The sequence below is a fragment of the Equus przewalskii genome, chromosome 9 (genome assembly GCF_037783145.1).
Source record: "Equus przewalskii isolate Varuska chromosome 9, EquPr2, whole genome shotgun sequence".
Classification (NCBI taxonomy): domain Eukaryota; kingdom Metazoa; phylum Chordata; class Mammalia; order Perissodactyla; family Equidae; genus Equus; species Equus przewalskii.
This window is the reverse complement of record NC_091839.1, coordinates 16,480,867-16,496,329: the sequence shown is the minus strand read 5'-3', so window position 1 is coordinate 16,496,329 and position 15,463 is coordinate 16,480,867. Positions and strand designations below refer to the sequence as shown.

The window sequence follows — 15,463 nt, the reverse complement described above, 5'->3', positions numbered from 1 at the left end:
ATCTGTCGCCAATCTTTTTTTTTTCTTTTAATCCCCAAAGCCCCCCAGTGTATAGCTGTATGTCCTAATTGTGGGTCCTTCTGGTTGTGGCATGTGGGACACCGCCTCGACATGGCTTGATGAGCGGTGCTAGGTCTGTGCCCAGGATGCGAATCTGCGAAGCCCTGGGCTGCTAAACCGGAGCACGTGAACTTAACCACTTGGCCATGGGCTGGCCCCGTTAGTTAACCACTTTGTACAACTCATGATAAGAAATCCATTTTCCACTTGGCCATGGGGCTGGGCCCGCAGGTACACCTTGAGATCTGAACTCTTGCTGTCTAGGTAGTCCTAATAGTGGGACTTGCTGGTTGTTTTTTTTTTTTTTTTTACCCCAACATTTGCTATTTCAATCAAAAACCAAGTCCGGTGTGGGTCCAAGATGTGGACGACGCCAGTTGCGGCTCCCCTGTCCTCAGGGGATCCTGTCTTGTGCCTTGTTGAAGCGTGTTACACATTATTGATAACATCTCGCTCATCCCTAGGTCCCTGAGGAACCTTCCGCGAGGTGCCTGGAGGCACCACCAATGTGGGTCCAATTATAGATGGTATCTTAAGTATCTGTAGCATCTTTTCTCAGTTTATTTAGTTACATCTCATGATCAGTGCAGTTTGCAAGGAAAATATAATTTATATCTGATCGTGCAAAATTGTGTATTGCACACAAACATAGCCATTAATGAGTTCATTAAGTGTTGAATAATTAAGTAATTGGTGTTTTCAATGCTTCTCCTTTGCCAAAATCCTTGGTGGGTTGTTATCTAAGTGTTTAACAAGACTGTTTAATGGGGGGCTGGCTGGCCCCGTGGCCGAGCCGTTAAGTTCATGTGCTCCACTTTGGCAGCCCAGGGCTTCACCGGTTCGGATCCCGAGTGCGGACATGGCACCGCCTAACAAGCCATGCTGTGACAGGCGTCCCACATATAAGTGGAGGAAGATGGGCACGGATGTTAGCTCAGGGCCAGTCTTCCTCAGCAAAAAGAGGAGGATTGGCAGCAGATGTTAGCTCAGGGCTAATCTTCAAAAAAGAAAGTTATCCCCAGAGTTCCTATCTAATGCTTTTGGGGAATGGATTAGATTTAGGTTGTGAGGGAAGACGGGTTAAAGAGATACATACCTATATATGTAACATATTGCGTATACCATCTATACATACAATGTGTGTACATAAAAAGAATGTGTAAATGGGCCAATTTCCACCAAAAAGTACTTACTCATTTTTTTCTTATTCCTCTTTTTAAATTTGCTGGGCACATGCCACTAATTTGCCTAAAACACGGATCCAGGTCCTATAGAAAGACTGGAGCCATCTCAAACCTCCCCAGTGTGGCCAGGGGCTTAAGGGGCTCCCACACCTGGTCCCCACTAGGATGTGCATTCCATGAGGAAGCCACCTTTGTCCTGGTCACTGCTGCATACCCAGAGCACTGCAGAGGGCCTGGCGCATAGTAGGTACTCAATAAACATCTGCAGAGTGAATGAACTGGGCTTCGGTGCAGACCTGCTTGAGCATGAGAGGCTGTTACCCTGGGTTGGATTTTGCTTCTGCTACCTGCCAGCTATATGACCTTGGCAAGAGCGACAATGGCCCTGATATGCCTCACCCCAAGGCCTCTGGCAACAATGGCCCTGATACGCCTCACCCCAAGGCCACTGGTGAAGGTTTATATCAGCAGAAAAAGCACCTGCATGGCCACTCCCTGGGGCCCAGCTCCCCGCTCCCTCTCTCTCCCTTTCCCCAGTGCCCCATCCACTCCTGTTACTGGGACACCCTTCTGGCTCCTTCCAAGGAGGTCGGCTTGCAAGGGTGGGCTCAGGCTGGCCCTGGATTGGGCTTGGGCCCGGGTTCCAGTATGGGAGGCAGGCAGGTAATGACTCAGTTTTGTCTCTCCTGGAAATGGATCAATGTCTCTAGTCCTGTTGGACTCTGCCCGCCGTCAGCCTTACTGGGGCCCAATCTTATTGAGGCATCATCTACATACAATACACTGTATTCCATGAAAGTAGACGACTGGAAGAATTTTGAGAGATGCACACGCTTGTGGAAAACCACCACCACATCAAGATGCACAAGGCTCCCACCGCCCCTAATTTCCTCGTGCTCCTTTGCAGTCCCTCCCTCCCTCCACCCCCAGGCCCAGGCAACCACTGTCTGCTTTTGGGCACTACGGGTTAGTTCTTTCTCTTCTAGAATTCCACATTAGTGGAATCCCATAGTATGTAGATTTTTGCATTTGCCTTCTTTTACTTAGCATCACGCTTTTGAAATTTAGTCATATTTTTGCACAAATCAGTAGTTCATTCCTTATTTATTTATTTACTTTTGGTGAGGAAGATTGGCCCTGAGCTGACATCTGTGCCAATCTTCCTCTATTTTGTATGCAGGATGTTGCCGCAACATGGCTTGATGAGCAGTGTGTAGGTCTGCACCCGGGATCCGAACCTGCGAACCCCAGGCCACCTAAGTGGAGCGCAAACTTAACCACTACGCCACTGGCCGGCCCCACCTTTTTCGCTTTTTATCACCAAGGAGTATTCCACTGTCTGGATGTACCACAGTGTGTTTAACTCGCCTGGTAATGGCCACTAGGTGGTTTCCAGCTTGGAGCTATTGTGCATAGAGGTGCATTTGTAGGCAAGTCTTTCGGGGCCACTTTGCATAGCAAATATTTTGTAATGCTCAGAGCGACACACAAAATATTTACTGCTTGGTAACTGCATTGGGCCATCAAACAGCATCTGGGTCATGAGCCCCTTTCCCTCCCACTGCGCCCAGGGTTAACCCCCTGGCTGCTGGGTCAGGGGGCTCCCCAGGGAGAGCCAGGAGGGTAATAATAGGGGGCTCACGGCTGCGACCCTTTACCAACAGGTGAACAGTCCCTAAGTGAATGCTTGCATGTTTTAACCACCGGCATGGCCACACCAGGGCACGTGCTGGCTTGAGTGTCAGCTCTGGGAGAGTCCTCTTGGCTCCTGAAACGAAGTTCACAGATAATATAACCCACCTGCACATGATTTTAACAACAATCTCTATATTGCCCAAACTGTAATAAAAAGGAGAACTAAAAGGATCACCGTTTAGGGGCTGGCCCGGTGGCACAGTGGTTAAGTGCGCACGTCCTGCTTCGGCAGCCTGGGGTTCACTGGTTTGGATCCCGGGTGCGGACATGGCACCACTTGGCAAGCCATGCTGTGGTAGGCATTCCACATATAAAGCAGAGGAAGATGGGCATGGATGTTAGCTCAGGGCCAGTCTTCCTCAGCAAAAAGAAGAGGATTGGCAGCAGAGGTTAGCTCAGGGCTAATCTTCCTCAACAACAAAAAAAATCATTTATAACATGCACTTCAACATGCTAATATAGGGAGCCACTTCCCAGAACCCAGAAATCCAGACCCTTACACCTGTAACGTCAGCAGCTCCCCACAGAGGGGGACACGTGGTGTCCGTGTCCGGCTACCGAGAGCCGTACAGAACGTGGTCTTCTGAAATTGTTGACAATCCTTGGTCAAGTTTCGAACGAAACATGACACCAGCTTCCCTCATTTTACATGGTAGTTGCACTTCCTGGAAAATTCAGAACCTGTTAAAACTTTATCAAAAGGACTTTGTATTTGCGCGAAGAGAGAGCTAGGTTCTGGATGCTGATAATTCTTACCCAGGTTTTTCCAAGCAAGGCTACAATTTAGTCAGTGTGCACTAGTATGGACGTGCTGGTGGGTAAAACACTGAAACCCTTCTCTTCCAGCTGGTTAATAGTGCAAGGCTAATTGAGAAAGCGGTGAAATTCAATAACACGTATTCCAATAGAAACGCATTAGTTCAAGTTCATTGTGGCCATGGGTTTTGTGTCATATCATTACTTAGTCGATAATAAAGGTTGAATACACGAAATTATCAGACAGTCTTACAAGGGCTAGGAAAGTTTTTAATGTAATTGCTGTCAGTTTAGAACAGCGAAGAGAGGAGAAAATAGAACTGTGGTTGATGCTTAGATGAGTTATCTGTTGAGATCCCACGTCACCCACTGGTTCTCAAGTTAATGGGAAGTTGCTAGAAGCACTGGATGTGGTTCTCTTATCAAATCACAGCTCAGGCAGAGTTATTTTAAATAAATAAATAAATATATCATAGGTTATTTTATGTTTATATATATACACACATACATATATACAGCTGTGTCACTCAAGAAATTACACAATTTCTAAATAAAAACATGACGATAATTTGAGAATGATTTGAGCTTCAACTTCTGTTCTTGGCAAACAATTTAAAGAGATAGGTATATCAAGATAGGTCATCTTGATTATTTAGAGAAAAAAAGATATTTTAAAAATTTGATGCCTATAGTGATTCTGTTAATTTCTATGACTTTACCAGTTGCAAAATATTTTGGACATCATCTGTCCTTCGTGAATGTCTAATGGGACATTTTAAAACTGTATGTGACAAGCAACGTGGCATATGGCATAAGACATCTCCATCCCTGGGCCACGCCTTCCAAGAGCCAGAAGCACCGCCCAATCACAGCGATAAGCCAAATTGTCCCTATATGCTTCCAGAATGTTCCATGGGAAGCCAACAACAGTCTCTTTGTGAGCCATATGCGGGTCCAATGGTTAAAAACAGAGGCTGGGTTATGAGGTCTGGCTGTGGATGTCTGAGTCTCAGGAAATTGGGCTAAGTTCTCTTCTTTCTTGTCTCACTGGCCTGTGAAGGCCCCTTCCCATGAGGGTTTTACCCTTTTGCAATATCACCACCCCACCCCCAGCCTCAATCTAGAGGTTCAGAGAGGCAGCCACTTGCCTAAGGTCACAAAGAAAGTAAGCGGCCAAGCCAGGAGCCAAACCCAGCCCTGACTCGGACCCCTTCACCACTCAAGCGCCTCCCAGCAGCCTGCGGGGTGAGGGCCACCACCACCCCCATTTCCCAGGTTGGAAGCAGGGGTGCAGAGGAGAGTCACGGTGGCCCCCAGCCCACAGCGGAGGAGCGGGCGCTGTGCAGGACAAGCCACTGGGATGAGGCGAGCAGACAAAACCCTATTTATCTTTATTTTAAAAATGGAATAATTTAAGCCTTATTACTAATATACAGAATGACAGTAGTACCTGGATATAATTTATAAATAAACACACATCCTGAGGGCGCATGCCCAAAGGCTATTTACTCTCAGGTGCATGACTACACTAGGAAGGCTGCCCACCCTTGTCCCGGAGGCCCCCATCCCCTACCCTTACCAGACAGGGGCAGACTGGGCGGCTTCATGTGGGCTCCACGGCCACCCGGGGTTCAAGCCCCCACGCTGCCACTTCCTAAGCTGTCTGACCTTCAGCAAGCGACTTCACCATGCTGGCCTCAGTTTCCTCACCAGCAAAATGCAAATAAGAGCAGCCCCTCCCCTTGGAGGGTCGAGGTGTGGGATCGGTTAATCCGTGTGAAACACTGAGAAGGACGAATGGTATACAGTCGGTGCTCAGTAAACGTGAGCTATGGTTATGGGGTACCCCGCCTTGCAAGTGGGGAAACGGGTGCAGAGAGCTAAAATAACGAGGTCACACAGCCAAGGAGCGGAGCCGGGATCCCAACTCGGTTCTTCTCCCCAGCAGCACCGCAGAGCTCCGAGCCTCTTTCCTCCCGGGCAAGATGGGGTTAAGCGCAGCATGCACCCCGCAGCTCTCCCAGGAGGGGGGGAGGCCGCGTTCTGGAAGAACTGGCAGAAGGCAGATCAAGGAGATCGTCACCCTGTCCTGGGCCACCAAGGGCTCCAGACGCGGCAGCGACGGAACGCAGGTCCCCACGGTAGCACAAGGGCGGCCTCTAGTGGCACAAGCGACCCCAGCAGCCAGGTGTCCTGAGGCTCGTTCCGCGCCAGACACGGAGGGTACTCACTGAATCCTGGAGGAAACTGAGGCACAGAGAAACTGGGACCCTCGCCCAGGCCCAGGTACCTAGTAAGTGGGAGAGCTGGGGTCTCATTCGCGACAGGAGGGCCCCAGAACCTACACTCTTTCTCTCTCTCTTTCCAAAACTCTGTCCCAGCCCGGGAGCCCGGGTTCTTGGAAATCTTGAGCAGGGCACGTCTCTGATGTCCGGACTGTGCTGGGCCCTGCAGGGCGGCCTGGCATCCCTGCGCCGCCCATCAAGCGCCGGCGGCACCGAGACAAAGGACAGCTCCCCGTGCCCGAATGTTCCCCTGGGCGCGGGCGCGGGGGGCAGGGCTTCAGCCGCCTCCTGCCAGACTCAGGAGCGCGGGGTTGGGGTACTCGGGGTTCTCGATGACCCCGGGGCCGAACTTGAGCTCCAGGAAGCGGCGGTAGTTGTTGGGCGCCTGCGCCACGAAGCCGGCAAAGGGCAGGGGCACGAGAGGCTGCAGGAAGTGTTCGGGGAACTCGACGTCCTGCCGGTGGTCCAGCCACGTGTCCTTAGTCATGACCCCGTTGCGGGGGTAGAAGGGCCACAGGTCCACGTGCAGATGGTTGCTCTCGCTGTACTGCACGCGGAAGAAGTCGCCCTCCACCGCCTTCTCCCACACGAAGCCGCGCTCGTCCACCACCGAGCCCGCCTCGGCACCCCGCAGCTGCTCGCAGTTGCCCACGTCCTCCAGGTAGATGCCCAGGTCCACGTCGTAGTCCCACGGGATGATGTCGCCGTGGCGGGCCGCCCCCAGCAGCGAGCCGCCCTCCAGCCAGTAGCGCACGCCCGCCGCCTCCAGCACGCCCACCACGTAGCGCGCGGTCTCCCGGAGCGCACGCAGGCAGCACGGGGGCGTCCAGCGCTCCTCGTACAGGTAGGCCGGTGTGTCGCCCACCACCGTCCCGAAGCAGCGCGGGGTCTCCTTGCTGCAGCCGAACCACTCGAGCTGCCCGCCCTCCCAGCGCACCAGGCGGATGCCCAGCGCCCGCAGCAGAGCCGCCCGCCGCGCGCGCGCCTCGCGCTCCGCCTTCCAGCGCGCGTGGGCCGTGGCGAGCGGGGGCTGGCGCGCCGCCGGGAAGGGCACGTCCAGCAGCTGCACCGGCCAGCCGCGCAGGGCGGTCTGCAGGAAGAGGCCCGTGCTCACCGGCCGCGCCAGGGGAGCCGAGAGGTTGAAGAGGTCGCGGGCGCGCAGCAGCACCACGGCATCCCCGTCCAGGGCGTCGCAGCGGGGCGCGGCGGGGGCCGGGCCGTAGCGGGCCGTCCACTCCCGCAGGCTGACGTTCAGGGCCAGGCACCGGGCAGGGTTGGCCGAGGCGACCGGGGCGGCCACCAGGCGTGCGCCTCCCGCCCGGAGCATCTCCACCATGCGCTCCAGCTGGCCCGGTGCGTCGGCCCTCGCCCCGTCGGGCACCAGCGCCACGAACTCGGTGGCCACGTAGGTCTCGGGGCGCGAGGCCGCGGCCGGCCGGTCCAGCGCGGGCTGGAGCAGCGCCAGGCGAACGTTGGGGATGCGCGGCAGGGCCAGGGGCGGGTAGGGGAGCGTGTCGGCTGCCACCACCACCGGCTGGCCTGGGTCCTGCTGCAGGAACGAGTCCACCAGCTCGGGCACCGCGTTGTCGAAGGCCTCGAACTCCCGCACCAGGATGGTGACGCGGGGGCCGGTGGCAGATCCACGGCGGGGCCCCCGGGCCCGGAAGTTCCTGGGCTGCTGCTGCAGCCACGAGACGTAGAAGAGGACCAGGAGGTTAAGGGTGATGGCGGCCGCCAGGGCAGCCTGGCAGCGCGTGAGCCGCATGGGGCCGAAGTCAGGCCCTAGCTGGACCTCCAGGGCATCCTGGAGAGGGGGAAATGAGAGGCGAGGTGGGGCTGGTTGTCAGACCCCCGCCCCGCCCCATCCTCAGCCTTGCCCTCTCTCCCAGCCCTTTCCCTATCTGGCTTCAGCTCTGACTTCCCCTCTTCCAGGAAGCCCTCCTTGACTTCCCAGGCTGGGTCACACACCCGCTCTGGGCTCCTTCGGTCCCCTGGGTTCCCCCACCCTGGCCCAACCACTCTAAGTCATACCGAATAGGGACCGGTCTGTGTCCTCCCACTGCATTGTGAGACCCATGAGGGCAGGTCCTGAGCCTGTCTTGGTCACTGCTAGGTCCCCAAGGGGGCCCAGCACAGAGCCAGGTACCCACCAGGTGTTAGTAAATTTTTATCAAATGAACCACCTCCCCTTCTTGAGCAGTCCCACCCCTCTACTCGCTGTCAACTGCTCACCCAGATTCCGCTTCCCTTATAGACGCACCAGCCCCAGCCCCAGACCCAACCTGCACCTTCTGCTCTACCACTCCCCTGACCTCCCCTCCCCCCTGGCCTGGCCCCAGGGCCACGGGATGCTGCAGCCTCAGCCTGGCCACCAAACCCTCCCCCGCTGTCCCTTCCCACTTCCTCAGACCCTGTGCCTCTGGCCACCTCTTTCCTGATGGTCAGCTGGATCGTTTTGGCTTTGCAAGAAAAGCCAGAAATGTTTTCTTGCCTTACAATTCTCCCAGTTCTTAGTGTTGGCCACTAATTCCTTTTTTTTTTTTTAATGGAATGGGTCAAACTTACAGCGACAGAAAGTGGAATGGTGGTGGCCAGGGGCTGGGGGAGGGGGAAATGGGGAGTTGTAGTTTAATTGGTACAGAGTTCCAATTTTGCAAGAGGAAAAAGTTCTGGAGATTAGTTGCGCCATAACGTGAATCCACTTAACGCCACTGAACTATCTACTTAAAATTAAGATGATAGATTTTATTATGTGTATTTTATCACAATTAAAAACAATTTTTTTAAAGTGGACTGGACTGCATCAAAAAGGCTGCCGGCCCTGGGACACGCCCCCCCTTCATTGGCCACCCTCCTAAGCAACCCCCAGATGGCGCTGTCTCCCTGTCCCCCCACAACGTGGAGATTTGGCTGGTCTCCAGCACAGTAAGTGTAACTAACTCTGTCTGGGCTCTGAGCAGACACTCAAAAAAAGCTTCCCCCTGAAGGATTTTCATAGGTTTCTATCCTTCCAGGGAGGGGGACAGCAGAGACCCAGCTGATCTTCCTAGTCCCTCAATACTGCTGACCCCTCCTCCCCATTCCCACAGCTCCCCCCTCAACCTGGGTTCACCCAGATCCCCACTCAGCCTTCCCCTGGTCTCCAGACCAAGTCCCCTCCTCATGGCAGCCAGAGAAGTCTTCATAAAGCACAAATCTGACCTCTCCCCCCACTGCTTAGAACCTGCCATGGCTCCCCAGTGCCCTGGGGAGAAAGTTTACGTTTCTTGCAACATCCCATAAGGCCTTGTGTGACCTGGCCCTTGCCCGCCCACCATTCCAGCCCCATCTCCAGCCATGCCTCCTCAAACTCTATGCCCAAGCCACTGTGGACTGTTCCTCCAACAGGTCTTATTTTAAGCCTTTGCATATTCTGTTCCTTCTGCGTGGAAGAATCTCCTCTCAAACACCCCTTTTCCCTGTGCCTTTTTTCTCCTGGAGGACTCCTATTCATGCTTCAGGCCTCGGCACAGATGGCCCCTCCTTCAGGAAGCCTTCCCTGAGCCCCAGGCTAGGTCACAAGTCCCCTCTGGGCTCTCGAAGCCCCTAGGCTGCCATGTTCCAGCCCTGCCCATTCTGGGGCAGCACTGTCTGGGGATGGGTTTGCCCGCCCCGCTAGACTGTGAGGTCTGGGAGGGTAGAGCCAGGGCTGTCTCGATCACCGCTGTGTTCCTGGCACACAGCTGGGCACTGAAAATGCACCCGGCGAGCAGAGGACAGCCAGGGGCAGGGTTTGTGCGTCGGCAGAGCCCACTCAGGGCCCGGAGCCACACTCCGCACCATGGCCATGTGCCTGGGCCCTGTCCTGGTCCTCCCGCCTCCTTTCTCTCCTACCAGGAATGCCCTCCACCCCTCCTCACCCATCCCAGTCCTGCCCGCCCTTCTCCGACCCAGCTCGGCCGGCACTTGAGAAGCGGAGTTGCACTTTAAGAGCATCTTGTTAATCTTTAGACCTTAGAATTGACTTCTGGACCTGAGATCAAGTCCTGCTTCCTTCAGTCCTTCAGGGTCTATTTGTGGAGCTCCTACAACCTGCCAGGCACTGTTCTCGGCACGGGGGACACAGCAGTGGACACACGACACACAGAGACAGACACACCCCTGAGCCCACGGAACTCACATTATTGTGGGGACAGGGACCTTTGGAACCACAGAACCTCCAGGGTCTTAAAAATCTTAGAATCGTAGAATCAGGCACACAGATGCACAGAAGAGACCCTTAGATGGCATTAGAATCTTCTAAAGATTCTAAAGAGACCATCTTCCTGCCCCACTCTCATCCCCTAGGGCCCAAGGGAGCTGGTTAAAACTCGAATTAGATCCTGTCCTCCGTCTGCTCAAACCCTTCTGTGGCTCAGAACTCACTCGAAGGAACAGCCAAGGCCTTGATGGTGGCCCATGAGGCCCCACCTGGTCCCCCACCCTCTCGCACTCGGTCACTCAGCCCCAGCCACACAGGCCACCAAAGGCCATGTTTCACATACACCCAGGACACTCAGCCGCAGCGCCGCCGTCCCCTCTGCCTGGGTGCCCAGGTATCCCCATGGCTCCCCCCACGGCCTTCAGGTCTTTCCTCCAATGTCACCTGTCTGTGAGGCCTTCCTTGGGCCCCCCTATTTAAAGACGCACCTCCCCATCACGCCCTTTCTCTGCTCCATCCCTGCACAATCTTTCTCCCCTACTGGTCATCACGTAGATTTTACTTTCTTATTTATTGTTTCCTTGTTTTTGTCCCCTGCTGGATGCCCAGTGCACAGCTCGTGCCCGGCACACAGCAGATGCTCGATAACTTTCTGCGGAATGGGTGAGGGGCTCCAATTGTTCAGATGGGGGGCCTGTGGCTCAGGGACAGAAAGGAGGCAGGTGGCAGAAGCCAGGTCTCCGCTCCCAGGCCCTCTCGTTGTGCTCTGTCTGGCTGACTCGGGGCCAGGAGGTGCCCAGCAGGGGCATCAGAGACCAGTGGGTATGAGAGCCAGACAAGGAGGTGAGGGGACCAGGGAAGGAACAGAAAGGAACCATCTAGTACCCTAACAAGGTCGGTCTTGGCTTCCCCAACTGTAAGGGCTCAAAACCTCTTCACTGGGGAAAAATGGAAGAAAGGATGATTTTGAAGGTCTGAATGCTCTATGTTTTTCTGAATCACGATAGGATGATAACATGTCAACAATTCTAGCCGCTCATGACGTGCCAGACCCTGTTCTAAGCACTTTACACATCTTAACTTTGTTTAATCTTCAGGTTATGATCGCATGTAAAGATGAGGAAACTGAGGCACAGAGAGGTGAAGTCACTGGCTCAAGGTCACACAGCTGGGAAGCAGTGGGTCCAGGATTTGACCCAGGAAGCTGATTCCAGATTGGAGCTTTCGACCAATAAACTGCTGTGTCTCTTGGGTCCACTTAGCCCAATTCTCAGTCCATCTTCAGTGAGCTTTCCCCAGCCCTAACCTCATGGGCGCTTTCAGAGCTGAATGTGGCATGTGAATGCATTATCCAACTCATTAACTCAACAAACAGATGTTTCCTGAGCGCTCTCTGTTCTAGACCCTGTGTTCTGGGGACACGCGATGAAGGAAGCAGTCATGGGCAGGCCCGCCAGCGGTAGGAAGACAGACAAAACCACACAAACAACTTCTAGAGAGGGCAGGACACCAGCAGGGGGCATCATAGAGAAAAGGTGATCAATGAAGAAGACAGTTAAGCCGTCTCTCCATTGCCCCCAAAACAGTGGAAGTGGATCCAGTCACTTCAGGCCTGGGTTCACCTGGCCTGAGCCTCAGTTGCTGCATCTGTAGAATGAGCATGTCACAAGCAGAGAAAATGAGCGATGGGGGGAAAGCCTTTGGGGACAAGGAAAGGGCAGTTTCGACATGAGTGCTGGTGACACGGGGGGACTTCTTACCTCCTAGGTTGCTGGCCGGGGAGCTCCAGGGGGGCGGTTCCAGCCCCACTCGGCTGCACTGCTGAGGGAAGGAGAACCGGGAAACCTCAAATCAGCCAATTTCACACAATAGAGCACAATTTCATCTTATCTACAAAAGGGGCAATGAGAAGGTCAGGGAATCATTTCTTCTGAAGTCCGACAAGCTCAGGTACCACCTGGAGCATCTTAGGAGTGGGAGGGAAGGATGTCAGTTTTCATAGCAACCTATAACCATCCCTCTCTCATGAATGTGTCCAGAAAGGTAGGGCTGGAAGTGACAGAAGGTGTTACCATGACAACTCCTTCCCTGGACACACTCTATCCTGAGACAACCATCAAGCATCCCCTACCTTGGTGGGTGGCCTGGTTCCAAGGGTCACTGGAAGGCAGACTGCCCCCATTCCCATAGTAACCAGGGCTTGGCCTTGCCGCTTTCTCACCTCCCTGGGGATGGTCCAGGCTCTGTAACCATAGCAACTACTCCTCAGCAGAGCATCTCCTCTAAATAAAAACACCTGGTTGGTTTACGGTCTATGGACTTTCCCACGATGGGAAAGGGGGAGATGGTTACCATGGTAATGCCAACAGAGTAGCTGGGGGGAGGGGCTAGGAAAGAGGTATTTGCCTCAGCATCAGTGTCCTTGGGGCTGGGGCCCTTTTTACCTGAGTGCTAGGTGAGGTTGTCATAGTAACCAATGAAGGGAGGGGCAGGAGGACCACCAGGGACTTGGGTTACCTTAGCAACCTCCTCCTGGCGCAGGTACAGGAGAGGTTTGGGGCTACAGAACCACAGAGGTGGAGGGGAGGGGAGGCTGGGGGCGTTCCAGGCTCCAGGCCAGGAATCAGAGAGGATGGGGCTACTGCTGAACCCCCTCCCCACGGTGTCGCCCTTTCTCTCAAAGCGTGACGGTCGAGGAGAGTGGGATTGGGGGCTGGAGAGGGTTAGAGTCTTTCTTTGGGGTGAAGAGAGAGGAGGGGGGCAGGAAGCAGGCCCCTCCGAAGTCCCGCTCTTCCCAGGTGCGACCCTCGCGCGGGGCCCGGGGCGCGCGTCCCCGTCCTGCCCCTTCCCGCCCGCCTCCCAGCGCGCGCACGCGCCGTCGGGGTCGACCCGGGTGGGCGAGGCGCGCGCCCGGCCTCGTCCCCGTGCCCGGCCCCCCCAGGCCCCCGGCGGGCGCGCGCAAGGGGGGGGGGGGTGGGTGGCGCGGCCGCGCAGGCGCGCGAGGCACGGCGGGCGCGCGGGCCGGCCCCGGGGCCTCCATGATGGAGGAGCGAGCGGCCGCCGCGGTCGCCGCCGCCGCCGCCTCCTGCCGCCCGCTCGGCTCCGGCGCGGGCCCCGGCCCGACGGGGGCGGCCCCGGCCCCTGCCCCATCCCCCGGGCCCGGCCCGGCTGGTAAGGGAGGCGGCGGCGGCGGCGGCAGCCCCGGGCCCACGGCGGGGCCGGAGCCGCTGAGCCTGCCCGGGATCCTGCACTTTATCCAGCACGAGTGGGCGCGCTTCGAAGCCGAGAAGGCCCGCTGGGAGGCCGAGCGCGCCGAGCTGCAGGTGGGCGCCGCCCCGGGACCCCCACCCCCCGCCCGGTCCGGCCCGGCCCGGCCTCACCCGCCGCCGCCGCCGCCGCCATCTTGGAGCAATGGCCGCCGGGACGGCCGGGGGGGCGGGGGGCCGCGGCGGCCCGGGAGGGGTGAGGACCGGCCGAGGGGCCCTGGGGCCCCGGGGCGGCTCGAGGCGGAAGGGGCCCCGGGGCGGGAGGGGCCGGCCGGGCCGAGCGGAAGAAGGCGAAGGGGATCGGCGGCGGCTGGGAGTGGGAGTGGGAGTGGGCGGGCCGACAGGGGGGTCCCGGAGAGGGAGGTCCGGGGGAGCCCCGGAGAACTCAGCCAAGGGGGATGGAGGAGTCGAGGGGGGCATGCAGGAGTCGGCGGGTGATGGAGAAGGAGTTGGAGACTGCGAAAGCTCGGCGATTGCTGGGACACCAGCCCCCGGCCCCCACCAGGTGCGCTTGGAGGTGGAGCCCGATGGGCTCCAGGTGGGAGAGAGGGGGCGTCGGGGACCCGCCGAGAGCGAGAGCCGATCCGGGCGGCGAACCGGCTTGAGTCCGGAGAGGAAGTCGGGGAGCCTGGGAAGGAGTGTGTTTCGGAGCGTTTGGAGACAGGAACTGAAAGATGGCTGTGGGAGGACTCGGGGAGAGCGGAGGGTCTGGAGGGGCCCCAGGATGGAAGGGTGTGCCCTCCCTTCCGAGGAGGAAACTTTGGACAGCCCTGGCATGGGTGGGTACCGAGGGCAGGGAGGGGTCCCCGGGCTGGAAGTGCGGACAGGGCCACGACTTGCCCCGGGAGCCTGGGTGGGAGAGCTGGAGAGCGGGAACTCCGGTTTGGGGGTGCGGAGGAGTGGGGGCTGCAGCCCTGAGATGGGGGTGTGTGTTGGACGTCAGGTGGGACCCTGAACTGGAGTGCGAGGGGTCAGGCATGTCCACCGTGGGATGGGGACGGTGAGGAGGAAGCCGGGGGTACCTGGAGGCTGGTAGGGGCAGCATTTTGCAGAGCGGGACGGCAGTGGGAGGAAAGCATCTCGCAAGGACCGTGTAGGGGCGGGGGGGGGGGAGGGGAGGTAATGTGTTTGTGGAAGTTTCCAGGAAAGGACCTCATGGTTCGTGGAGTAGCTTGGAAGATGGATGTGCCGTGGGGTGATGTTTGGGGAAGTCTAAGGAGCGGGGTTGGGTTTTGTGACCTTGAGAAGTGTGGCTGCCTTGGCAGACATTTGCTGGAGGAGCCTGAGCATCAGAGTCGTGAGAGTTTAAGGGGTCCAGGGATGGGCAGCGAGGAGTCTGAGGGTTCCGGGCTGGGGTTTTACTAGCACCAGTCAGGACCTGCTTCTCACAGCCCGTCTGTCCCCTTCTGATTTGCTGTTTCCTAGCTGGGTGAGTTGGGGACTGAAATAAATATCTGACTAGGACTTTGTGTATAGGAAGAATAAAGAGAAGATTCCGCAGTTTCCCCCTCCGGGGAGGGATCTTAGCCGGGTGGCAGCTGAGGCTTGGGGTTGGGGTGGGAGAGGAATCCTTATGTAAGTGCCTGTCGCTTTTGCGTCCGCTCTCTACTTCCGGAGCTCTTTCCCAGGGTACATCTCATCAGAGCTTCTCAATACCCCTTTATGTGGGCAGCGCCAATGTCATTGCCCTCTCAGCAAAAATGCTAGCAGCTGCTATTTATTGAGCTCGAATTATGTGCCAGGCCCTGGATTGAGTGCTTTAGATGCAGGGTATCATTTAATCCTTGCCACATTCTGGAAAGGTGAGTAATATGCCCCCCTCCTTTTTTTTTTTTGATTATCAGAAGAGGTGACAGAGACTTTGAGACGGTCCGTGATCTACCTGGGATCACAGCCCATGTGGGGCGGGGCTGGTCTGGGGACTTTCAAGCCCCCACTCTCTGCCTCTCTGCCGCCCAGTACAGATGAGCAGACTGTTCCAGGATGCTCAGTGGCCTCCCCGGGGTCATCCACACAGACATGGCAGACCTCGGGTTG

General features: G+C 56.6%; 2 protein-coding genes across 15 annotated transcripts in view; one reads left to right on the top strand and one right to left on the bottom strand.

The window, feature by feature from the left end:
• Positions 1-3,944: 3,944 nt before the first annotated feature.
• Positions 3,945-13,592, bottom strand: FKRP (fukutin related protein). 4 transcript variants are annotated; one of them, XM_070558063.1, is made up of 3 exons: positions 13,541-13,592; positions 11,921-11,978; positions 3,945-7,784 (listed from the first exon to the last, which is right to left on the bottom strand). In XM_070558063.1, the coding sequence occupies exon 3, from the start codon at positions 7,743-7,745 to the stop codon at positions 6,258-6,260; it is 1,488 nt and encodes a 495-aa protein (XP_070414164.1). In that variant the 5' UTR covers positions 7,746-7,784; positions 11,921-11,978; positions 13,541-13,592; the 3' UTR covers positions 3,945-6,257. The 4 variants fall into 4 exon arrangements, with proteins under 4 accessions (XP_070414164.1, XP_070414161.1, XP_070414162.1 ...); XM_070558060.1 differs by having other exon boundaries at positions 11,921-11,981; positions 13,541-13,589; XM_070558061.1 differs by lacking the exon at positions 13,541-13,592 and adding an exon at positions 13,228-13,243 and having other exon boundaries at positions 11,921-11,982.
• The window catches only part of STRN4 (striatin 4), a 24,812-nt gene continuing 22,480 nt past the window's right edge, over positions 13,132-15,463 (top strand). For 2 of the 11 annotated variants that reach the window (XM_070558051.1, XM_070558050.1), the window contains exon 1: positions 13,170-13,483. In XM_070558051.1, the coding sequence (XP_070414152.1) occupies positions 13,199-13,483 (285 nt within the window). In that variant the 5' untranslated portion in view covers positions 13,170-13,198. Of the gene's footprint in view, positions 13,484-13,556; positions 13,932-15,029; positions 15,229-15,463 lie in introns of those variants that run through there. The other 9 variants (XM_070558049.1, XM_070558048.1, XM_070558058.1 and 6 more) reach the window with 8 other exon arrangements.

Bases quoted from the DNA above. Each gene is read 5' to 3' on its own strand.
- FKRP (XM_070558063.1), bottom strand. From the start codon at position 7,745: ATGCGGCTCACGCGCTGCCAGGCTGCCCTGGCGGCCGCCATCACCCTT.